General features: G+C 45.5%; 1 protein-coding gene across 1 annotated transcript in view; it reads left to right on the top strand.

The window, feature by feature from the left end:
• The first annotated feature begins 12,745 nt into the window (after nt 1-12,745).
• CDC23 (cell division cycle 23) overlaps nt 12,746-25,831 on the top strand; it is a 45,780-nt gene continuing 32,694 nt past the window's right edge. Inside the window, exons 1-6 of the mRNA XM_077265542.1 lie at nt 12,746-12,896; nt 17,052-17,124; nt 18,593-18,730; nt 19,115-19,157; nt 20,552-20,657; nt 20,739-20,871. Of these exons, the coding sequence (XP_077121657.1) occupies nt 12,787-12,896; nt 17,052-17,124; nt 18,593-18,730; nt 19,115-19,157; nt 20,552-20,657; nt 20,739-20,871 (603 nt within the window). The 5' untranslated portion in view covers nt 12,746-12,786. The remainder of the gene's footprint in view (nt 12,897-17,051; nt 17,125-18,592; nt 18,731-19,114; nt 19,158-20,551; nt 20,658-20,738; nt 20,872-25,831) is intronic.

Below are 25,831 nucleotides of genomic sequence, written 5' to 3'. Positions count from 1 at the left end.
GTGAACAACCCCCAGTCAGATGGCCTTGTTGAGAGATTTAACAAGACACTGAAGAGCATGCTGAGAAAAGCTATAGAGAAAGATGGTAGAGACTGGGATTGTCTCTTACCCTACCTGATGTTTTCTATTCGTGAAGTTCTACAGGCCTCCACAGGATTCTCACCGTTTGAGCTTCTATATGGCCGACATCCACGAAGACTCCTGGATATAGCCAAGGAAACCTGGGAAGCCGAAGTCACGCCCCACAGAAGCGTCATTGAGCATGTGGCCCTGATGCAGCAGAGGATTGCAAAGGTGATGCCTATTGTGAAAGAACACCTCCTCCAGGCACAAGAAGCTCAGGCCAGAGTCTACAACCGGTCTGCAAGAGTGAGGCAGTTCAATCCGGGAGACCGAGTTCTTGTGTTAGTTCCGACGGTGGAAAGCAAGTTCTTGGCCAAATGGCAAGGGCCATATGAGGTTGTCGAGAAACTTGGTGAAGTAAATTATAAAATTCATCAACCAGGAAGACGGAAACCATTCCAAGTGTACCATGTCAACCTCATCAAGCCGTGGCAAGATAGAGAGCCGACAGTAACTCCATCGTTGTTAAGCAACCCAGAAGGTGAGGTTGGAGCGGTTACTATAGCGGAGACGCTATCGAAGACCCAGAAACAACAGTGCCGGGAGTTACTCCAGAAAAACAGGGACCTGTTTTCAGAGTTGCCAGGACACACGAAGTTCATAGAGCACGAGGTCCTAACAGAGCCACATGTGCGGGTGAATGTGAAGCCCTATCGTATACCTGAGGCTCGTCGAGAAGTTATCTCCAAGGAAGTGGAGCGTATGTTGAAGCTTGGAGTCATTGAGGAATCCAAGAGCGGTTGGTCGAGCCCAATTGTCCTGGTCCCAAAACCTGATGGAGAGTGGAGGTTTTGCAACGACTATCGGAAGTTGAATGAGGTCTCCAAGTTTGACGCTTATCCCATGCCCCGCGTTGATGAGCTCATCGAAAGGCTTGGGCCCGCCAGGTACATAACCACCTTGGATTTGACGAAGGGTTATTGGCAGATCCCCATGGCACAGGAAGCCAAGGAGAAGACGGCGTTTTCTACACCAGATGGATGTTTCCAGTATGTCCGGATGCCGTTTGGCCTACAGGGAGCTCCGGCGACCTTTCAGAGGGCTATGGATAGAATCCTTGCACCCCATAAAGCATACGCTGCTGCGTACCTGGATGATATTGTCATCTTTAGCCCGGACTGGGAGAGTCATCTGGAAAAGGTCCAAGCGGTGTTTGATGCTATAAGAGAGGCCGGATTTACAATAAACCTGAAGACGTGTGCCTTGGGTAAAGAAGAAGCTAAGTACCTTGGATACATAGTGGGTCGTGGAGAAATAAAACCCCAAATCAGTAAAGTGGAGGCAATTCAAACATGGCCAAAACCAGTTTCCAAGAAGCAAGTTAAAGCCTTCCTGGGAATTGTGGGATATTACAGGAGGTTCATCCCAAACTTCGCCACGATGGCTGCGCCTCTGACTGACCTGCTAAAAGGGACAAAATCAGTAATGGTTAAGTGGTCCGAAGAAACAGAGTCAGCCTTCCAAGAAATGAAAGAGGCTTTCTGTAAGCAACCCGTTCTGATGGCCCCAGACTTTAATAAAGAATTTATTCTTCAGTCAGATGCCTCAGATGTTGGGGTAGGAGCAGTCCTTTCCCAAGAGCTACATGGGGAGGAGCATCCGGTTCTCTATCTGAGTAGAAAGCTGTCTTCATCTGAAAAGAACTACTCAGTCGTGGAAAAAGAGTGTCTGGCCATAAAGTGGGCGGTGGACACGTTACGGTACTGGACACGTTACGGTACTATCTGCTGGGTCGTAAATTCAGACTAATCTCTGACCATGCCCCACTTAGATGGATGAGGGAAACAAAGGGTAGAAATGCTAGGGTCACCCGTTGGTTCTTAGCCCTGCAGGACTTCAGTTTCCATGTGGAACATAGGGCCGGAAAGCTGCACGGTAATGCGGATGCCCTATCAAGAATCCCTTGTTTAGTGGGGAAAAGTGCCAAGCCCCACGGCTTTAGGCAGAGGGGGGAGGTATGTAGCATGGCTAAAGGGTGTGTAGTCGATGGGAGGTATGTGCCACATAAGTGCCTTGTTGCTGTAATGTAGCCCGGTCTATTTCTTTATTGTATATAACCATGTATATATCTGCTTCAGGACCTGTGGTGATGTCAGACCACATGGCTAATCATGTGATGGGTTACTGGGTGTGGTTAGCTCTATATAAGACAGGCAAATGCTCTACACAGGGGATATGTGTGGAGGTGAAACCCTCCTGAGTGTGTTAAGGCTACAAGAGTGAGCCTGGTGGACTGGACACTTTGTTTTCTTTTCCTGAACTTAAGGCTATTTTGGTTTGCTGTTATTTTTCCATGTGGTTTATGACGCAATAAACCCTCTGAACTTTAAAGGAATGTGCCTCCTGAGTGTCAGCCATCGCACCTGAGTGAGTGAAATCCCTACAGTATATATATTACATAGATACATAGATAGAAGAAAAGCCAGCAATTCATGTGCCATGTACTGTAAAATCACTGCAGGAGCCAGTAGATGGATTTCATACAGTAAATAAACATAGAATAGTTATAATAATGTCAGGGATATATACAGTTTGTACAGTGTGTGTGCAGCTTACTGAACATGTATTTAATTTCTAAAAGATTATTTTTCTGAGAAGAAAAAATGGCATGGGCTCCCATGTAATTTTCTTAACCAGCAGAGGGAAAGCTGACAGCTGGGGGCAAATGTTTGTAGCTTGGGAAGGGGGTAATACCCATGGAGCTTCCCAGGCTATAAATATAAGCTCTTATTTGTATACTTAGCCTTTACTGGCTATTAAAATGGGGGACCCCCCAAGAAAATGACGTAGGGTTCCTCTATAATTAATAACCAGCTAAGGCTATGCAGACAGCTGTGGGTTGATATTAATAGCCTAAGAAGAAGCCATGGATCCAGGCTAAAAACATCAGCTCTCAGCCGCCCCAGAAAAGGCACATCTCTAAGATGTGCCAATTCTAGCACTTAGCCTCCCTCTTCCCACTTGCCCTGTAGCGGTGGCAAGTGGGGTGATAGTTGGGGGGTTGATGTCACCTTTGTATTGTCAGGTGACATCAAGCCCTGAGGTTATTATCTGAGAGACATCAATAAGACACCCCCATTACTAACCCCATAGTCACATTGTATGAAAACACAGACACTTAGAATAAAGTCCTTTAATTGAAAGAATGACAGACTTATTTAATAAATCTTAATTAAACCATACTTACGACCTCGCCCATTCCACAGACGCCCTAGTCATCTGCAAAAGAGTTAAAAATAAAAAAACAGCAGTATGGTTTAATTAAGCAGTGGCATATCCAGGGGGGGGCAGCCGGGGTATGTGCCCCGGGCGCAGCCGACAGGGGGGTGCCAGCGGGCCACCTGACGATGCGGCGGTCCAAGGAGGGGGTTGGCAGGGCCAGGGAGCAGGGGCTGTCTACTAATTATACTCTCCTACTCCTGGCGTGGTCCCTGGCTGCCCGGCGCCCCGGCTTCTTCCTGTACTGAGCGGTCACATGGTACCGCTCATTACAGTAATGAATTCATTACTGTAATGAGCGGTAACGGTGACCGCTCAGTACAGGAAGAAGCAGCAGCGCCGGGAAGCAGGGACTGCACCGTGACAGGAGCAGGTGAGTATAACAGGGAGGGGAGCGCTGCGCTGCGCGATATTCACCTGCTCCTCATTCCAGTCGCCGGTCCGTCTTCTGCAGTGACGCTGAGGTCAGAGGGCGAGATGACGTAGTTAGTGCGTGCCCTCTGCCTAAACGTCAGTGCAGAGGAGGCGGGAGATGGAGCGGTGGCTGGAACGAAGTCAGGTGAATATTGAAAGTGCCGGGGGCCTGAGCGACGGAGAGGTGAGTATGTGATTTTTTTTTTTATCGCAGAAACAGCAGATGGGGCAAATATCTGTTTGGGGCATCTTATGGGGCCATAACATTTGTGCAGCACTATATGGGGGCCATAACGTTTGTGCAGCACTATATGGGGGCCATAATGTTTGTGCAGCACTATATGGGGGCTATAATGTTTGTGCAGCACTATATGGGGGCCATAATGTTTGTGCAGCACTATATGGGGGCCATAATGTTTGTGCAGCACTATATGGGGGCCATAATGTTTGTGCAGCACTATATGGGGGACATAATGTTTGTGCAGCACTATATGGGGGGCCATAATGTTTGTGCAGTACTATATGGGGGCCATAATGTTTGTGCAGCACTATATGGGGGCCATAACCTTTGTGCAGCACTATAACGGGGCAAGTGTCTGTATGGAGCATCTATGGGGCCATAACATTTGTGCAGCACTATAACGGGGCAAGTGTCTGTATGGAGCATCTTATGGGGCCATAACGTTTGTGCAGCACTATATGGGGCAAATGTCTCTATGGAGCATCTTATGGGGCCATTATTAACCTTTATGCAGGATTAAATGGGGCTCCTGATTCAATATGGATATTCAAAAACACTTAACCTACTGATGTCTCAATTAATTTTACTTTTATTGGTATCTATTTTAACATTATGGAGATTCAGGAATGTACCTTGGCAATAGAGTTAAGGTTCAAATGGGGGACGGTTTGGGGGGGGGGGGGCGCCTAACTGATCCTTTGCCCCGGGTGCTGGAAAGGCTAGCTACACCTCTGTAATTAAAATTTATTAAAGGAGTCTGTGTCATTCTTTCAATTAAATGACTTTATTCCAGGGGGTCTGTGTTTTCATACAATGTGACTATGGGGTTAGTAATGGGGGCATCTTATTGACACCTCTCCATTACTAACCTCTGGGCTTGATGTCACTTGACAATACAAAGGTGACATCAACCCCCCAGCTATCACCCCACTTGCCACCGCTACATGGCAAGTGGGAAGAGAGAGGTTAAATGCCAGGATTGGCACATCTTATGGATGAGCCTTTTCTGGGGCGGCTGAGAGCTGATGTTTTTAGCCTGGGTAGGGGCAGTACCCATGGCCCCTTTCCTATGCAGGCAACTGCAGGCTGACTAATATCAGCCTGCAGCTGCCTGCATAAAATTTGCTGGTTATTAGTTATAGGGGGACCCAAAGTCATTTTTTGGGGAGTCCCCATTTTAATAGCCAGTAAACCTAAGCATACAGCTGTGAGCTGATTTTAATAGCCTGGAAAACTCCATGGGTATTACCCCCTTCCCAGGTTACAAACATCTGCCCCCAGCCATCTGCTTTCCCTCTGCTGGTTAAGACAATTACGTGGGAGCCCAAGCCATTTTTTCAGATAAATAATCTTTTATTAATTAAATACATGTACAGTAAGCTGCATACACACTATACTAATTGTATATGTCACTGACATCTATATATCTACCTATTCTATGTGTATTGTAAGATAGCGCTTACTGAATGTGTTGGGGGACACTCGCTTGGCAACAGGATAAATGTACATGGGCACGGTTTTTAACACAAAACAGTCTATCCGGTTTATTTTATGCAGCATAAACCGGGTCATGCACAGTTCATTACATCACTTCATATACAGCTTCATCTTAGACACTAAACATGCTGGACATCTCACTTCGTCCAGTTACCATGGGTGACCGTAAGCCGAACAGTTCATCAATATCCATGGAACACTTTAAGCACCAACAGTCTGTGGAGGTACCTTATGGGAGCTCCTGCTGCACCCTGCTGGTCAGCTCACTCTCTCCCAGGGAAGCTGCCGAACTGGGATCACCGTCCCAGACAATGCCTTGCTCACCAAGCCACCTTACAGTCCAGATCCTCAGAAGGGCTGTAGCTCCCCCAACGCAGTACCGTTGCGGACTCTGCATACATAGCCTTTCCATGCGCTCTTCAGGATGTGTGTCCCCACATGGGACCATCCAACACACAAGTCTCTCAGTGCGCTACTCAGGGATCCGGTCCACACACAGGACCTCCCAATACACAAGCTGTCCAGGATCTACACACTCTCCATTACAGAGACCATGTGACCACACCATGGTCACATTTTGTAGTTGTAACCACTCCCATAGATGGGTGGTGTGTGGTTAGCCAGACCCGTCCAGCTCTCCAACTGAGGCTACTTTCACACTTGCGTCGTTCGACGCACGTCACAATGCGTCTTTATGTAGAAAAAAACGCATCCTGCAAAGTTGCCTGCAAGATGCGTTTTTTCTCCATAGACATAGGCTACTTTCACATTAGTCCGTGAAAGTCCGTTGGCCCGACGGACAGTGTGTTAATTAAGCACAACGGGGGCAGCGGATTCAGTTTTTCAACGCATCCGCTGCCCCAATGTAATGTCCGGGGAGGAGGGGGTGGAGTTCCGGCCGCGCATGCGCGGTCGGAAATGGCGGACACGACGCACAACAAAAGTTACATGTAACTTTTTTTGTGCCGACGGTCCACCAAAACACGACGCAACCGTCGCACGACGGTTGCGACGTGTGGCACTTCGTCACAATGCGTCGCTATGTATAAGTCTATGGAGAAAAAATGCATCCTGCGGGCAACTTTGCAGGATGCATTTTTTCTACATAACGACGCATTGCGACGTGCGTCGAACGACGCAAGTGTGAAAGTAGCCTTATACATAGCGACACAGTGCCACACGTCGCAACTGTCGTGCGACGGTTGCGTCGTGTTTTGGCGGACCGTCGGCACAAAAAAAGTTACATGTAACGTTTTTTTGTGCGACGTGTCCGCCATTTCCGACCTTGCATGCGTGGCCGGAACTCCGCCCCCTCCTCCCCGGACATTACAATGGGGCAGCGAATGCGTTGAAAAACTGCATCCGCTGCCTCCGTTGTGCTTAATTAACACACTGTCCGTCAGTACGTCGGGCGGACGGCCCGTACTGACGGACTAGTGTGAAAGTAGCCTAGCCCTGCAAGCCTCCTTTTATAAACTATAAACTTTATAAACTATACAAACACTTGTAGGACTACAGGTCCAAGAACAACAACATTACTGGCTTACAGCGCAGACTCCCTTTGCAACACATACCGGCCATTTACAATCCTGCCGGTCACTGTTTCACCATCATAATCACATATACGCCTCCATGCGCATCCCAGGGAGCACCTACAGTGCCCCCTAGCTGTAACAGGGGTCACAGCATCACAGTACTTGCTATATTTAATCCATCGATTCTATCCCGTCAGCTCCTGCTGTGATATCACACTATGCGGCTGCTGAATTGCCAACTTTTATTCTATTATATATACACTGCTCAAAAAAAATAAAGGGAACACAAACAACAGAATATAACTCCAAGTAAATCAAACTTCTGTGAATTCAAACTGTCCAATTAGGAAGCAACACTGTTTGACAATCAATTTCACATGCTGTTGTGCAAATGGAATAGACAACAGATGGAAATTATTGGCAATTATCAAGACACACTCAATAAAGGATTGGTTCTGCAGGTGGGGCCCACAGACCACATCTCAGTACCAATGCTTTCTGGCTGATGTTTTGGTCACTTTTGAATGTTGGTTGTGCCTTCACACTCGTGGTAGCATGAGACAGACTCTACAACTCACACAAGTGGCTCAGGTAGTGCAGTTCATCCAGGATGGAACATCAATGCGAGCTGTGGCAAGGTTTGCTGTGTCTGTCAGCGTAGTGTCCAGAGGTTGGAGGCGCTACCAGGAGACAGGCCAGTTGGGTTCCTCCTAATGCAGGACAATGCCAGACCTCATGTGGCTGGTGTGTGTCAGCAGTTCCTGCAAGACGAAGGCATTGAAGCTGTGGACTGGCTCGCCTGTTCCCCAGACCTGAATTTGATTGAACATATCTGGGGCATCATGTCTCACACCATCCACCAACGTCAAATTGCACCACAGACTGTCCAGGAGTTAGCGGATGCTTTAGTCCAGGTCTGGGAGGAGATCCCTCAGGAGACCATCCGCCACCTCATCAGGAGCATGCCCAGGCGTTGTAGGGAGGTCATACAGGCACATGGAGGCAACGCATACACAATGGAACATCATTTTCTTGTCTTGAGGAATTTCCACTGAAGTTGGTTCAGCCATTTAATTTGATTTTCCACTTTGATTTTGAGCATCATTCCAAATCCAGACCTCTGTGGGATATTAATTTTGATTTACAGTGATCATGTAAATATTTCATTCCGTGTTATCTAGGATGTGGTATTTTAGTGTTCCCTTTATTTTTTTTGATGTATATATATATACACACAATTGTGAAGTTGAATGAAATTTATTGGTTATTTTAAATTTTTGTGGAAATTCAAAAACTGAAAAGTGGGGCGTGCAATATTATTTGACCCCTTTACTTTCAGTGCAGCAAACGCACTCCAGAAGTTCATTGTGGATCTCTAAATGATCCAATGTTGTCCTAAATGCCTAATGATGATAAATATAATCCACCTGTGTGTAATCAAGCCTCCGTATAAATGCACCTGCTCTGTGATAGTCTCAGGGTTCTGTTTGAAGCACAGAGAGCATCATGAAGACCAAGGAACACAACAGGCAGGTCCATGATACTGTTGTGAAGTTTAAAGCCGGATTTGGATACAAAATGATTTCCAAAACTTTAAACATCCCAAGGAGCACTGTGCAAGCGATCATATTGAAATGGAAGGAGTATCATACCACTGCAAATCTACCAAGACCCGGTCGTCCCTCTAAACTTTCATCTCAAACAAGGAGAAGACTGACCAGAGATGCAGCCAAGAGGCCCATGATCACTCTGGATGAACTGCAGAGATCTACAGCTGAGGTGGGACAGTCTGTCCATAGGACAACAATCAATCGTACACTGCACAAATCTGGCCTTTATGGAAGAGTGGCAAGAAGAAAGCCATTTCTCAAAGATGTCCACAAAAAGTGTTGTTTAAAGTTTGCAACAAGCCACCTGGGAGACACACCAAACATGTGGAAGAAGGTGCTCTGATCAGATTAAACCAAAATTGAACGTTTTGGCAACAATGCCAAATGATATGTTTGGCGTAAAGGCAACACAGCTCATCACCCTGAACACACCATCCCCACTGTCAAACATGGTGGTGGCAGCATCATGGTTTGGGCCTGCTTTTCTTCAGCAGGGACAGGGAAGATGGTTAAAATTAATGGGAAGATGGATGGAGCCAAATACAGCACCATTCTTGAAGAAAACCTGTTGGAGTCTGCAAAAGACCTGAGACTGGGACGGAGATTTGTCTTCCAACAAGACAATGATCCCAAACATAAAGCAAAGTCTACAATGGAATGGTTCACAAATAAACGTATCCAGGTATTAGAAAGGCCAAGTCAAAGTCCAGACCTCAATCCAATAGAGAATATGTGGCAACAGCTGAAAACTGCTGTTCACAAATGATCTCCATCAAACCTCAGTGAGCTCGAGCTGTTTCACAAGGAAGAATGAGCAAGAATTTCAGTCCCTCGATGTACAAAACTGATAAGAGACATACCCCAAAAGACTTGCAGCTGTAAATGCAGCAAAAGGTGGCGCAAGAAAGTATTAAGTTAAAGGGGCCGAATAATATTGCACGCCCCACTTTTCAGTTTTTGAATTTCCACAAAAATTTAAAATAAGCAATAAATTTTGTTCACCTTCACAATTGTGTTCCACTTGTTGTTTATTCTTCACCAAAAATTTACATTTGGTATCTTTATGTTTGAAGCATGATATGTGGGAAAAGGTTGAAAAGTTCCAGGGGGCCGAATACTTTTGCAAGACACTGTACATATTTATGTTTTGAAGAATATTTCCTTTGAAAATGATGTAAAGTCACATTGCAGTCAGATAGCAATCACACTGCATTTGGATGCTAGGTGTGAAAAAACGGGTTGTACTCCCATGAAAAATGCATGTAACTCGCATGACACTTGCATTACACTCATCCGACTTTGCAAGAACAGAATGGGACCGTTTTTAAAATCGCTAGTGTGACTCCAGCCTTAGGGGCTGCGTCCCCGCATGATGTTTTTTTCTCTTGACATGAGAATAAAGTACTGAAGATTTTATGAAGAGACGCCTGGTGCTGGAACTTTTTTCTTTTCCTTTTTGCTATTGGAGCAGTAAGCTTTATATTGTTGGTTATGTGGTTGTGTGTAAGAATCTCCCTAGCTCACAGGGCTAGACAAGCGATGTTAGGACTTCCTTAAATTAAAAAATCTGTATTGTCTCAGAGGAGACTGGAACAGGATTAAATTAAAAATGAGATACTCAAATTGTGCCAAAAAAAAGAGCTCCATGGCTAACAAAGGCATAGGAGTTGAGGTTATGGGGACTGGCAACAGTAAGAAATTAACTGACCAGAAGGGCATGGCCCTGGTTCCAGCATGTAAGATTGTGGAGGTTGAAAGGAAAAGAAGCAGAAGAATGGGAAATGATACTGGAGAAATGTGATATGGGTAAGTAAGGATATCTGGAAGAGAACGAATGTGAGAAGTGTATCTGTAATTGGGAAGGATGGTTGAAAGGTAAGAACAAACTTGAGCAGCCTAGGAAATGGTGAGAAGTAGCCAAGTGTCTCTCAATGAGTGAGCATAAATCAAAAGAAACAGGGTAAGGCACTGTGTACGTAATCTATGATAGTATGAAAAACCCTGAAACCACTAAAGTCCCTGTACTAGATGTAAAGCCTGCACCCACATCTTATACAGGATCAACAGGATGGATTTATAGGTCTTGAGGCCAACAGAATTCCCCCGGGGCTAACTATTGCTTCTATTGTGGGTCCTCACGCCCAGCAATAATGCACAAGGTGCCTCTTTTACCTATGAGAACCACCATTCATGTACAGTTTACACCCATGGGGGTGGAAGGAGATAACCAGCCAGTACACCATCATCCTCAGGTATGGCCAATAGAAACATACCAGCCTTGGTCTCCCAGTAAGCTCATTGTCCTCATTACTCAACTCCCGGATCCCCCAAAAAAACCCTTAACATTTAGAACTCGCAGAGCAGTGATTGCACTCCTGCCTCACTGCCGGCATCTTGAGGAAAACCAAGGCCTGCAGCTTTGCACCGCCGGGACAACACATCCTCCCAGCCTGGGGCCTGCAGCATTGCCCCTCTCCTGCCTCCGCCGGCTTAATGCAACAACGACCCCACTACTGTGAATTCGGACTAAGGCTACGATCACATTTGCGTTGTGCGCCGCAGCGTCGGCGCCGCAACGCACAACGCAAACAAAAACGCAGCAAAACGCATGCACAACGCTGCGTTTTGCGCCGCATGCGTCCTTTTTTTGATTGATTTTGGACGCAGCAAAAATGCAACTTGCTGCGTCCTCTGCGCCCGGACGCGGGCGCCGCAGTGACGCATGCGGCGCAAAACGCAAGTGCGACGCATGTCCATGCGCCCCCATGTTAAATATAGGGGCGCATGACGCATGCGGCGACGCTGCGGCGCCCGACGCTGCGGCGCAGACCGCAAATGTGAACGTAGCCTAAAAGATGGACCGCGCTTTATTTAAAAAAATGCTTTTCTATTGTCCTCAAAATTTGGGGTGCGTCTTAAAGTCTGCAAATAACAGTATCTATACATCGAGGTGGGCCAGGGTCTTTTCTGCTCCTCCACCAGCCTCCTGTGACTCTTTTACAGGTCACTGATTATTCAGTGACCTGCCTCCTTTTTAAATTCCGCACCACCACCGTCAGTGGGGTTAGCGGCTTGTGCGATTCCACTGACACAGGTCTTTAATAAAATGGCACAGGAAGCAACGCATGCAGAGATAGAAATTTCAGCTTAATGAAGACGCCATTGAGTTGAGATCTCGTTGTGCACATGCACTGATCCTGGCACCATTTTATTGTAGACCTGAAAACAGTCTGTGGAATCACACTGCATATGTGCTGCCCAGATCAACGACAGGGGAGCAAAGGAGGCAGGCCACTGAATAACAGTGTAAGAGCAATCACAGGAGGCTGGTAGAGGAGCAGAAAAGCCCCTGCCCTCCAGGACCCACCCCGATGCACGGATATACTTTAGAGGCTAATAATCCGCCACTGATCGGACCCCATTATGGCCGCGCCTTTACTTTATAGAGCCCAATTCTGCTGACAGGTTCTCTCGATGCCAGTTTGGTAATTACACCTGAAAAGTTTCCACACAATAAAAGCCATAAAGACAAAAGCCCAAAACCAACAGCAGAATTGCATTGTTTCCCACAATTAGGCCGCACTTGAATGCTCTTCCCAGTTTTTCAGAAGAATGAAGGGTAAAATTAATGGCGTCATTGACGACTACAACTCCCTCGTGTGGCAGGAAAGGTAAGAGTTAGGAAGATGGGAAGGAGAAAATAAAAACTTCCCAGATCCTTGTAGGGTTAATAAGCTTCTCCAGTCTGTATAATGTATGTATAATTCCGAGGTTCGGTTCTGACATCGCACAGGCATCTATGCGCAGTACTACACTCGGGATTGTGGCTATCTAATTCACCATTTTGGCTACAGTACAGTTTTCCCAGAGCTGCTAGCCTGCGCCCTAACAGACCAGCAGCCCACACAGACAGTGCCACACGTTCTCTCTCCTCTCCTGCAGAAGAAGAAACAACTCGGCGCCGCCTCCACGTTCTCTCGCTACTCGTAATTGGCGCCCATTTCCTGAGCAGCACATCTAGCCAATCAGGATTCCCCTACCAACCGCCTGCATTGGCGTAATGACGTGCGTTGTTCTGACGTCCTCGTAGTAAGCTGACTGCTGATTGGCGGACGTTAGCCAGCTGCCGCGCTGACGCCAGGAGAGCATGATGGCGGCTTCAAGCAGTCTGTTTTCTGACCTACGGGAAATAAAGAAGCAGCTGCTGAGCATAAGCTGGCTGTGCCGGGAGCGGGGCCTCATGCACAGCGTGAAATGGTGAGAGGCTGCACAGCACAGGCCTTGTGTAAGAGGCAGGCGTGTGTACGTGCAGTCACTGACAGCTCCTGGGTGTGTGCTGTTACTAACATGTATTGTTCCCTGTCATCACTGAGGCTGAGTATAAGTGTAAAATCCCCCTCCATTACTAAGGTCAGCTGCAGGGACCGAGCACAGCATTGAGAGGTAGGATTGTGTAGGTGGCCCTTCCATAGGGGGCGACACTGAGATTGGCTGCAGCAGTTACCTACCATTCTGCCATTCGCATCCATCACTATTAAAAGAGGTTGTTCCCTTCCAGAACATGTTATTAAAAAGAACTAACAGCACTTTATCAACCCTCCGTGGGTCCATCGTGGCTTCTGATATCGGCTGCAGTGCTCACATCGAGCGCTGCAGCCAATCACATTTATCGCGGCTCCTGATATCGGCTACGGTGCTCACATTGAGCGCTGCAGCCAATCACATTTATCGCGGCTCCTGATATCGGCTACGGTGCTCACATCGAGCGCTGCAGCCAATCACATTTATCGCGGCTCCTGATATCGGCTACGGTGCTCACATCAAGCGCTGCAGCCAATCACATTTATCGCGGCTCCTGATATCGGCTACGGTGCTCACATCGAGAGCGCTGCAGCCAATCACTGAGTTCAGGGTATGGTCCTGTGTAGATGGAGGCTGAGCTCAGTGATTGACACCAATGCTCCGTCAGCGCTGCAGCCAATATCGGACACAGGGAGCAGAGATGGAGACTCCGCAATTGACCTGTGGATGGTGAGAAAAGTACAGTTTTTTTTGTTTCTTATAACTTGGTCCAGAGACAGGGATTTCTGAACGGGGACAACCTCTTTAATGATACAATCAGCTCTTTATGTGAGCAGTGATAAACAATAGCCCATATAGTGGCATTTTTACTTTTGCAGAGTTTTGTTAGGTTGTGGATTATTAGCAGAATTTTACTATAAATAGAAGGGATTGAGCACTACTTTGTATTTTAAAAATGGGATTGTGGGGATCTTATATGGGGATATACCCACCTAGCAGATCCGCACCCCATTGTACTGCTGCCGGGGTCCCCCACCAGTCTCCTGACATGTTACCACTGCAGCTGTCATTTTCAGAAAGAGCAAGGAAACTGTTCATTATTGCTGTGATGGAATATGACTGCTGAAGTTAATTAATGTCACCACCCACTACTGTAAGGCTACTTTCACACATCCGTCTTTTGTCGTCAGGCTCAATCCGGCAAATTTTGAAAAAACTGGATCTGGCGAAAACTGCCACTGAATCGTTTTTTTTTCCCATAGACTTGTATTAGCGCTGGATGACCTTACGTTTTGTCCGGTTTTCGTTTCTGGCTTCTAGGAAAAAAACTTACACAGTAACGTTTTTTGTCTCTGGCGAAAAAGCCGGATCCGGCGCTTCCAGCTTTTTGCTAGAATGGGAGCCGGAAGGTATCGGATCCGGAAAATGACGGATTCCGGCTCCGGATTCCGTTTTTTAAACTGAGCATGCTCCAATTTTTTTTTAATCCAATTATCTGGATATGCTAGTCGGATCCATCGAAAAACGGATCCGTCGCATCAGTTTTTCACAATCTGCGACGGATCCGTTTTTTTCAACATTCGACGGATTGTGCCTGACGGCTAAAACCTGATGTGTGAAAGTAGCCTTTAGGTAGGGAGACTGGCAGGGGACAGCTTTAGCAATTTAGAAGCATCATGCATGCAAATGAATTTTGCAACATTCCACATAAATACCTTTCTAGTTTTTGTGTCTTCGCAGCTGGTCACACACTGCCTAGCCACGTAACCTTTTCAGTCAGTCATTGCTCTTAACAGCTTGTGATGTGCATACTGGTGGACATTGCACTTTTTTATTTTAAAAGTGACCTGTTATTAGATTCAAGAACTGGTCGTGGACTGATCTGTCCCATTCCAAATTGATTGACAGATCTCTCCATTGTGTGTACATAGAGAGAGAGACCTGCCAATCAACTGGAGCCTGGCAGGAGAAGATAGAGATTGCATCAGAAAAGCCAGGTCTCTCCCTGAGCGGCTCTGTTAGATGGAGTGATATTAGGTACAGCAGTATGTGAAACCCATTTATTTTTGTGATTTTTGAGAACTTTAAACCACAATGTCTTGGTGTCCTCACCTTAGAATAGCATTTATGATTAGTACAGTTTAATTAAATGAGTGATGTGTAAAAAGTAAACATTGGCCGACCAGGGTGTGAAATTGAACAATGCCCGACCAATGCAATGTGAAAGTGAACAGGGTCCTACCAACTCAGCACTCTGCCAATGTCTTATGGGTAGGTGCACATGATCAGTAAACGCTGTAGGATGGATGCTGTGTACTTATGAAGCGTCTAACCCGCAGCATCCAGATGTTACAGTATAGTGGATGGGATTTCAAGAAATCCCACTATGCATCCACAGATGCCCACGGCTTACCTGCAGAAACAGACATGTGGCGCGTCTCTCCAGACCACAGCATGTCTCTTTGTCTTGTGAAGACTCTGTCTCCGCAAGAGGAATTTCACCAATACAATGTATTGGATATGGTGAATCCGCATGGTTCAGTGAACACGTGTATTCACCTGTGTTCAATAGCCGGCAGCGCTTTGGATGCAGCGAACATGTACTGTGACCAAAGCGCTGCCAATTCCTGATCGTCTGCACATACTCTTAGCTAAACTATTAGTGATGAGCGAATGTACTCGTTACTCGAGATTTCTCGAGCATGCTCGGGGGGTCCTCAGAGTATTTTTTAGTGCTCGGAAACTTAGATTTTCTTGCCGCAGCTGAATGATTTACAGCTATTAGCCAGCATAAGTACATGTGGGGGTTGCCTGGTTGCTAGGGAATTCCCACATGTACTTATGCTGGCTAACAAATGTAAATCATTCAGCTGCGGCAAGAAAAACTAAATCTCCGAGCACTAAAAAATACTCGGAGGTCACCCGAGCGTGCTCGAGAAATCTCGAGTAACGAGTATATAAGCTCATCACTATAAACTATTCCCAACCTATTCAACTCCCTCCACTGTTACATTTGTAATTGTGTATTTTTTTCCCCAAAATTTTTTTTATGGTTACACATATATCTTGCATTGGTGACCTAACACCTTGCATTGTTCATGCTTCTATAGTAGAAGCACAACTGAACTCTGGGATCCTGGAAAACACTTCAAAGCCTTCTTTTTGTAAGCAGCTTCTTTACTGCCAAGAGAGCAGGTTTTGTGCTGCAGGAAAACACAACTTGTGAACATAGCCTTATTCAGTATTCATTTGAGATAATAGAATCATGGCAGAAGTTGGTTGACAGGACCTTTTTCATGATGGTGTTTGCAGAGCCAGATATTGTGCATGTGACGTATTGTTTACTGTAACTTATATAGTGCAGACATATTCCACAGAGCTGTACAAACATTGGAATTGCTCGTATCCACTCCTACTGAATGGCCTGGCATTGTAAAGGTGTCCACTTACACCAGGTAGCTGTCAGCTGAACGCTGGTTCTTCCCAACAACCATCTCACTGGAATTCATTAGCCTTTTGGTACAGCCAACGTTCATGTGTTTTCACAGGAAAGCATTGTCAGACACCTCTGGGAGAGGCATACCTAGTGAGAGAAATAAAGGATTGTGTGTGTAAATTCCACCTGCTGATCCTTCTCTTCCATGCCATCATCTGACAAGCCTATTCCATGCATGTGTTGTCTTTTGTGCAGGGCTACAGTGCCAACCGTTGAGCTAAGCACCACTCCGTTTGGTGCATGAACCGAATAGGAAAAGTCCATAAACAGTAGAGCAGTAAGACCTGCTACCTGCCTTTTTCCTTCCTTGAGAAGTCAGGTTAGGTGGCTGGATTAGAATGCAGGTATCGCTTTATACTTTGTATTTTGTAATCCAGTCTCATTAGGCTGCAAACATTGCGCCTCCAGGTTACATCTATACAGTGTGGTAGGCCCATTCAGATTACTGTTTTCCTTTCCAGAAAGATCCCTGATGTATAAAATCTGGTTTCCATAGGCAACTGCTCTGTGTCCTTTTGCATCAATTTTGGTAAATCAGACACATTGTCTTCAACTTTAGAACATTTTAAGAATATTCACATAAGTTTGACTTTGAAACTTTTTTTCCTTCTCAGGGCATCTGAATTGGCTTTTTCTTTGGAATCTATCCCTTTAAGTGAGCTGCCGTCTACACCTGCACTAACAGAGGTAGGTTTAAAGTCATCAGTTTGTTTATCTATAAAGATACAGTTGTGCTTTTTGGCAGGATCAAACAACATCTGATGTGTTTCGATGAAGCCCATGGTACATTTACAAGATTTGTTAAGGGAAGTCTAAGGCATAGTTTTCTTTTTCTTTCTTATAACAACTCGATGATTGTCTAATTTCCTACCTGGGGTTTAAATGTATGACAATATTTGGCATCATAATCTAATGTTAGCTTCAAGCAGTAATAAGCAGGGTTTATAGAGACCGTATACGAAATCACAACATGATTCATCAGATGATGTATATTGGACTATAGAAGCTCTGTTTCAGTTGTTGTAGTAAGGAATATGTTGTGATGTACAAAGGCCTTTCTCGGCTTTCGTCTCTGTTCACAGATAGCAGTTGATTGATTTTAGTCATTTAAGACCGGCTAAGGACTACTATCCATTGATTTTAAAGGGGTCTTTCACGTTCAGCAAAGTGGATCCCAAATACTTGCAGGCAGGTAAAATAACAAAACCAGATGCTTCACACCCTTAGACCTTGCAACCCAGCCCAGCCCAGCTCAGTGATTAAGTGCAGCGCTGATGGGTAATGTCTACATTGAGTCACTGCCACAGCCAAAACAGTTTGGAGTCAACCCTGGACTTGTGGAGGATAAGTACCATATGTTTTTGCTATTTTACATCTTGCAAGCGTTGGAGGTTCACTTTGCGGAAAGTAGAAAACCCATTTAGCTTTTTATGTTCTTGCCGAACAGCCAAACTGAGGTAACCTGGAAATAGGATTTAGTGCAGAAGTAAAGGGAAATGCCTCATCACAGCTCTCATTTAGTATGAGAGTGACTCTTCACTGCCAGTTTGCTTCCCAAGACACTGGTGAAGCAGCTGGTTTTGCAAGGGGAAGTAAGTGCAGCTAGCTATAGTATTTGTGCTCATGGTGTTATTTAGGCGCCAGCACTGCTGCCGTTGTTCTTGTGGGTCTGCCTGAAGAATGAGCATGCCACTTCTTTTAACTGCTTGGGAGTTTCCAAACCCTGAAGTGGTTAAAAGAAGGGGCATAAGACAACATGTGCACAGGAATGTCCTTTTGACATTTCTGTACCTTACATACATTTTATGGGCTGCTTCAGGTGGATGCCAAGCGGTATCTTCCCTGATAGAGATGTCTTGTGCACATACCAACATACTTCCATGCAGTGGCTATGAAAGTTGAAACGTAGTTTTACATGTGAGCATTTAAATTAATGACTGTTTGTGAAACATGGATCTACCGGCTTTTTCGTAGTGAAAAACACTACTTTATTAGTGTATCTCTGCTCTGGCTCATAGAGGGCACCCGAAGCAGGCAATACCTCTCGAAGTTTGTCTGGAAGGCACATCAATTCCTTCCGAGTTAATGATCTTGGGGCACACTGCCATGTGCTGAAACGGTTTACATATATATGTATTATATATATTTATTTTAGGAGGACGCCCAAGATCTGGATGCATATACACTGGCCAAGTCTTACTTCGACTTAAAAGAATATGACAGAGCTGCATATTTCCTCCGAGGGTGTAAAAGCCAGAAAGCCTACTTTTTGTATATGTACTCCAGGTATTTGGTAAGAACGCAGTTTATATGTGTTTGTGCTTATTATTGACATGTCTGTCTTTATATAATTGATGTTTGAACTATACTCGATTGTTATGTATGATGATCACAAGTAGTGAGATGCTCCATTCCAGTAGAATGAAGCCCACAGGTCTTAAATGTGACCAATCAATTTCTGTTTAGGTGATAAAAATCCTCTTGACATCTACTCTGAATCAACTGTTAAGTTTTCTCAAGTCGTGGTTTTTTTTTTGTTTTTTTTTACCATTTCAAAGTCATTGTCCTGGTAACCTCTCAATTATCCAGTATGCTAGGAGATTAGCATGCTGTATGGGGAATAAAATAAATATTAATTTTTTTTTTTTATATGCTAATGATTACATTTGCCTTGTAGTCTGGAGAGAAGAGGAAAGATGATGAGACTGTAGATAGCTTGGGTGAGTACAATCATCTTCGGAGGGTGGGCTACTTGTAGTATAGTCTTTCATAGCTAGGTGAATGTTCAAGAAACGCTTCGTCAGTATGTAAGATTAAATTGTTGGGGAAGGTTGTGTTTGACTCAACATTTTTATTTATTGTGTGAGGGGTTGACACGCTTAGCTGCTTCTTAAGGTAGACACAGGAACGCTTTGATAGTAAATTACATGCTGGTATATTATAGTCATAAGGACCAAAGCAGGGTTCAGGAAAAATTAGCAGAGCTTTCCTGGCTTAACGGAAAACAAAACAAGCAAAGTACAAAAGTGTCCTTTCTCTGCCGGTTTCACCTGCAGACACCACAATGTCCTCAGCTCCTCCTGGAGCCATGTGGGAGTCCTTCCTCTCCCAAGTCACAACCCAGACTAACTCTCATGTCCAGGTATTTAACCAGAACCATGTGATGATCACATGACCATGACATCACCGTAGGTCCTGTCCGTACACATGCCGGTGTCCGCTTTGCAAGTGGAGATATGGTGAGCACACTCCCTCCCACTCTATGGGTGCCCACATAAAACCAGCCCATGTATACCACTTTAAATTAACCCTCTTGGCATATGTGTTGCTCGAGGAAAAATATTCTGATTTTACATCACTGATAGCAGTATGTGCAGTGACACATCTCCCTTGCACCTTCATCATGTCTTACAAGTAAGGAAACCACGCAGATATCTATACACCTGCACTTGGGAGTATTCAAAGAACACATTGACATCGCAGTGATCGGGTGTGTTCTTTGGCTTCTCCCAAACGCAAGTAGATATAAATATGTTGTTTTCCCTTGTACTTGAAAACCCTCTTGAAGGTGAAAAGACTGCTGCACCAAAACACATTGCTTAGCTTTTTTGGATTAAAACCCTTTCTTCTGCATCTGTACAACTACTTCGCAGGCATCGTGTGTTTGGCTGGATTGTGCGAATATAGCCTGTTTACTTCCCCTGGAACTTGTTTATATCCCGATGGCAACAAGCCTTGGAAAATCCCAATCCCGTAGAGAAGCAGCCCACACCAGCTTGGAGCTGTACTTATCCCAGCCCAGATGTTTCTAGCATTGTGCCTATTTTCTGCACAACCCCAGTAGGTTAGTAGTATAAGCTCCTCTGGTTAACGATTTGATTTATAGAATAACAAACAATGGAGCACCCTTCACTTTTCTGTTGCATTAGTCATATTGAGCAACCTGAAGCAGGAGCTGAATTTAGCAGCAGTTCTGTGCTCTGACTTAGAGGGTTGTTCCAATCGGAAGACTAACCTCTGACTTAACTTTTTAGAAAGGGATCAACACCTTTAAATATTTTTAATAGTAGCCTTGTTACATGGAGATTATTGTGGAATATTACTGTCTTTCTAGGTCCTCTTGAGAAAGGACAAGTAAAGAATGAGGCCCTGCGTGAGCTGCGTGTTGAGCTCAGTAAGAAACATAAGGCCAGAGAGTTGGATGGATTTGGTCTTTACCTGTGAGTTGCCGAGCTCTTTCCCTGCTTTTGTTGAACTGAAACATTATTTTATGGAAATTGTATATACTTTTTGTTTTACAGATATGGTGTAGTTCTGAGAAAATTGGATCTGGTGAAGGAGGCTTTGGATGTTTTCGTGGAGGCGACACATATCTTGCCTTTGCATTGGGGAACCTGGTTGGAACTATGTAACCTAATCACAGACAAGGAAATGGTAAGATTGTTATGGAAATTTGGTTCGGATAAATCTATCCCTGTGTGTGCTGCGGCTGTTCCCAATAAGACTGAGTATTTTGAGCACTCAAGAATGACACCGTGCACTATTGTGACAATAACATTCCACCAATACTGATGATTTATTGTACATACATGGTTTTATAATTGCATATAGAAAGGAGGTGGTTAGGGGTGGTTAGTTTATTACCATATTGTCTAGCTCCTCTGTTATTGGTTATCTAAATATATATGGAATATTGTGATTAATGCACATATGAATGCTGATTAAGCTACTAAAGTGTAGCTCTCTGCATCTTTCTGCATCTAGGACAAAGTTGAGACATCTGATCACCATTTAGTACATCTGGTGCTGTTCCGCTTTATGGCTGGAAATCCCCAAACAGTCTGTCTAGCTTATATCAGTTTATGTCAACCATTTTAAGCAATTGATTATAGTGTATATATTTAGCTGTGGATATATAAGTATACATGAGTATATATAATTATATAGGAGTATCTACGCAAGTGAGATCTATATGATATACACTCACCGGCCACTTTATTAGGTACACCATGCTAGTAACGGGTTGGACCCCCTTTTGCCTTCAGAACTGCCTCAATTCTTCGTGGCATAGATTCAACAAGGTGCTGGAAGCATTCCTCAGAGATTTTGGTCCATATTGACATGATGGCATCACACAGTTGCCGCAGATTTGTCGGCTGCACATCCCAAAGATGCTCCATACAAGGCAGGATGGATCCATGCTTTCATGTTGTTTACGCCAAATTCTGACCCTACCATCCGAATGTCGCAGCAGAAATCGAGACTCATCAGACCAAGCAACGTTTTTCCAATCTTCTACTGTCCAATTTCGATGAGCTTGTACAAATTGTAGCCTCAGTTTCCTGTTCTTAGCTGAAAGGAGTGGTACCCGGTGTGGTCTTCTGCTGCTGTAGCCCATCTGCCTCAAAGTTCGACGCACTGTGCGTTCAGAGATGCTCTTAGGCCTACCTTGGTTGTAACGGGTGGCGATTTGAGTCACTGTTGCCTTTCTATCAGCTCGAACCAGTCTGCCCATTCTCCTCTGACCTCTGGCATCAACAAGGCATTTCCGCCCACAGAACTGCCGCTCACTGGATTTTTTTTCTTTTTCGGACCATTCTCTGTAAACCCTAGAGATGGTTGTGCGTGAAAATCCCAGTAGATCAGCAGTTTCTGAAATACTCAGACCAGCCCTTCTGGCACCAACAACCATGCCACGTTCAAAGGCACTCAAATCACCTTTCTTCCCCATACTGATGCTCGGTTTGAACTGCAGGAGATTGTCTTGACCATGTCTACATGCCTAAATGCACTGAGTTGCCGCCATGTGATTGGCTGATTAGAAATTAAGTGTTAACAAGAAGTTGGACAGGTGTACCTAATAAAGTGGCCGGTGAGTGTATATTTCCATCACAAGATCTGTTTTGTTACCTTTTCATTAATGGGGTTGCCCACAATCAAGTTTTTACTTCTGTAAAGAAATTGCCCCATGCGAAAATAACTTTACTAGGAATATTCTTTCTATGCATTTACTACCACTCATGGATCTCTTTTAACACAGCACTGTACGCTGCTTTCCAAGTTATACAAATGCCATTTTTCTCTGATTTTCCTAAATGGTCTATGCAAATGACAGTATAAAATTCAAATCATCAACCGTTCTCAACCGAGTATAAATCAGTTTTCTTGGACAAACCTTCCAATATAGAGTTTACAAACATTTTATAGCTTGTAAAGAACTGAAAATTGTAATTTGTTGAATTTGCAGCATTAAGAGGTCACATTTGTTGAAATCAAAAGCTTATGCAATCAAAAACATCTTAGCAGGCTAAGTTACATGTTGACAACATAGGAACCCTTCATTGACATCACCTTCACAAATTCTTCATTCATTGAACTTGTGAGTTTTTGGAGAGTTTCTACTTGAATTTCTTTGCAGGATGTCTGAATAGGCTCCTTGAGCTGCTGCTTTGATGTGAACTGCCTCCCACCCTCATAGATCTTTTGCTTAAAGCGAACCTGTAGGCAGAATTTACCTGATTTGAAGGGATCCGCTCAGTGGCTGCTGAACACTCACCTTATGAAGTTTTCAGAAAATTTTGTTTTGTATGCTTTGGGGCAGGACGTGGGGGGCAGGGTCGTCTTCTCGTTCTTTGCTCCTCTATTTCTTGTGCAGGTCACTGATTGTTCAGTGACTTGCCTCCTTTTTAAAATTCTGTGCTACCGCACCATTTTATTGAAGTCTTGCACACTGGACGCCAGCTCCCACTGAGCATGCACGGCCCACACAATGATGGCAACGTATCCTCATACATCTAGCCAGAAGGACCCCAACCCCTAACACACGAAGAGTGTTTAGATGATCCGAATATCGGCCCTGGCCCCCGTCTCCTACACACTCGCCCACCAGAGCCTGTCGGTTTCAGGAGGCATGGGCATCCTACAATACATGTCGGACGTCTAATAATGAACTAGTCTTCAGGATGAAGAGGTACATGTCCTTTTTCTCTCTCCATCAGGTTCCGGTCCAGAGGCGACAGAGGAGAAGATTCAGATAAAGAAGAAGATAAACCAGAAAATAAGGAAGAAGAGATGGATGAAGAAAAAGAATTAGGTTTTTCCTGCTCCCCTGATCCCGCTTTTAGTCTAGGGTTCCTTAATTAGAATGGGGTTCCTTTATTAGAATGGGGTTCTTTATTAGAACGGGTGCAAGGTATGTTTTCCTAGGGCTTTCTATGCCGGTATAGACCTTTTTGGTCTATACCGGGCCTGTCCCCCTTCTTTACCTCCAGCTAGGTTGGTGGCGCAGGATTACCTTTTGGTAATCAATGGGCCTCCATGCCAACGTCCTTTGTCTTGGCAGCAGTTTTTTCTACTTTAGGCCCCGGCTTCAACATGACTTAGTTTGTGGCGGTTAGCTCCGCCCCCTTCTGGCATCTTCGGGTGGGCTTTCTCCCGCCCGTCGTTGGCGCGCCTCCTCTCCGTGTCTCTGGTTAGCTCTGCCCCCTTCAGGCCTCAATCCAGTGGGCTTTTTTGATCTCGCCCCCTCCTTCCCTCTTAGTGGCGCGCAATCTGCAAGCACTTTTCCTCTTGGCGGGCTCTCCTTTTCCTTCCTGCAGTTGCCATTTGCCGACATCTGGACCCAGATGGTGGCGCCTCTCTGCAGGGATCTCGGCATCTTCCCCTGCAGCCCTGCTTGCTCCTGGTGCCCTTCTACTGCCTGGAAGCAGTCCTCAGCATATTCTTGTCTGTCACCTACCCTTATGGCATTAGTTAGTTGGTCTGCTTCTTACCATGCCTAATCCTAAGGGAGAGCGCTCTTGCCCTCCTGCTTTTTCTTCTGCTCTTGTCAGGCACTTTATTTGCTCTAGATGCAAATGCAAACTCCCTTCAGGTCAGTCCTCTCCCTTCTGTCAGGATTGCCCCAGCCCTTCCCCCACACCTGCTACCCAGGTATCGCCTACTGCCCCAGGAGAGAGTTGTGCCCCTATCCCAGTGTTTGCTAACTCTCTGTCGCAATCTGTGACGGACTTCACCAGGGTGTTGCAGACCCTGGAATCCTTTCTTGACAGATTGCCCGTTGCTGTCTCAGTCGTTACTAGCAGATCACAGGACTCTCCGGCTGTGCCTACCAATATGGGCCGTAGTAGATCTAGGCAGGAGCGTCGTTCTAGATCTTCCTCCCGCTTCCTCTAGCCTCTCCAGCCAACAACTTCATACCTATCCTCTTCTCTGGAGTCAGCCATGGTGGTTTCGGATGTACTGTCCAAGGATTACTCGGACCCGGATTCTGACCCGGCCTCTAATTTGACAGACATGGTCCAGAGCCTCATTGTGACTGTCAACCAGACCTTTAACATTAAGGATACTGCTACGGAACCTGCAGAACAGACAGTTTTGTTTAGACGGTGGAGACCAGCTCTTAAGGTCTTTGCCCCTCATGGGGAATTTGAGGAGGTACTTTCCAGGGTGTGGGACAACCCGACCGCTTACAAAGAGGGAAGCGCCTCGGCATCCTATGTCCCTTCTTCCCTGAGCTCACTGCAAACTGAACTGCTTCTCCTACTGTGGACCCTCTGGTTTCCAGACTGTCCACCAACACGGTCCTTCCTCTTATGGATGGAGCATCCCTCAAGGACACCAAAGAACCAATGACAGGCTCATGGATTCCTTTGCAAGGTCAGCCTTTGAAGTGGCTGCTTCTACATTGTGCCCTGTCTTTGCCTCCACCTGGGTGGCAGTCTACCCGCATGGGCTAAGCAGGTCTGTCAGAGCATACTTTCTGGAACCCAACTGGAGGAATTGGCCGACCTCGCGGACCAAATTGCTCATGCAGAAAAGAAAGTACATGGTATCCACCTCCCTGGACACTGCTACATGTGCTGCTCAGGCATCCAGCAATATGGTGGCCATCCGAAGGATCATTTGGCTCAAGGCGTGGCAGGCGGTCTTATCCTTAAAAAAGTCCATTACCAACTTGCCTTTCCAGGGCTCCCGTCAGTTTAGGCTCCAAGCTGGATCAAATTATTAAAGAGGCCATCGGAGGGACAATCTCTGCCAAACATCACCTTACTCCTTTGACTCGCGAGTTTCGGTACTTTCGGCCCCTTGACCGTTTCCCTTCGACAGAGGAGTTCTTCCGTCAAGAGAAGCCACAGGCTCGCCAGGTTAGGAAAAAGGTTTCTTTTTAAATTCTCCGGGCATTCCTGTAATGTGCAGGGTAGATCTCCCAGGACCAGTCCTGGCAGATTGTCCTCCGCATTACCCATCATAGATCTAAGATTACTGAACAAACGGAGTCCCTCTGTGTCATTTCAGGATGGAGTCTCTTCGTTTAGTAATTGCTTCCTTGGAACCACAGGAGGAGGCGGGAGTCACCGTTCTCCATGGAAGCCTTTATCCATGTCCTTATTTC

This window comes from Ranitomeya variabilis, chromosome 5 (genome assembly GCF_051348905.1).
Source record: "Ranitomeya variabilis isolate aRanVar5 chromosome 5, aRanVar5.hap1, whole genome shotgun sequence".
Lineage (NCBI taxonomy): Eukaryota > Metazoa > Chordata > Amphibia > Anura > Dendrobatidae > Ranitomeya > Ranitomeya variabilis.
This window is presented reverse-complemented; position numbering and strand designations above follow the sequence as displayed.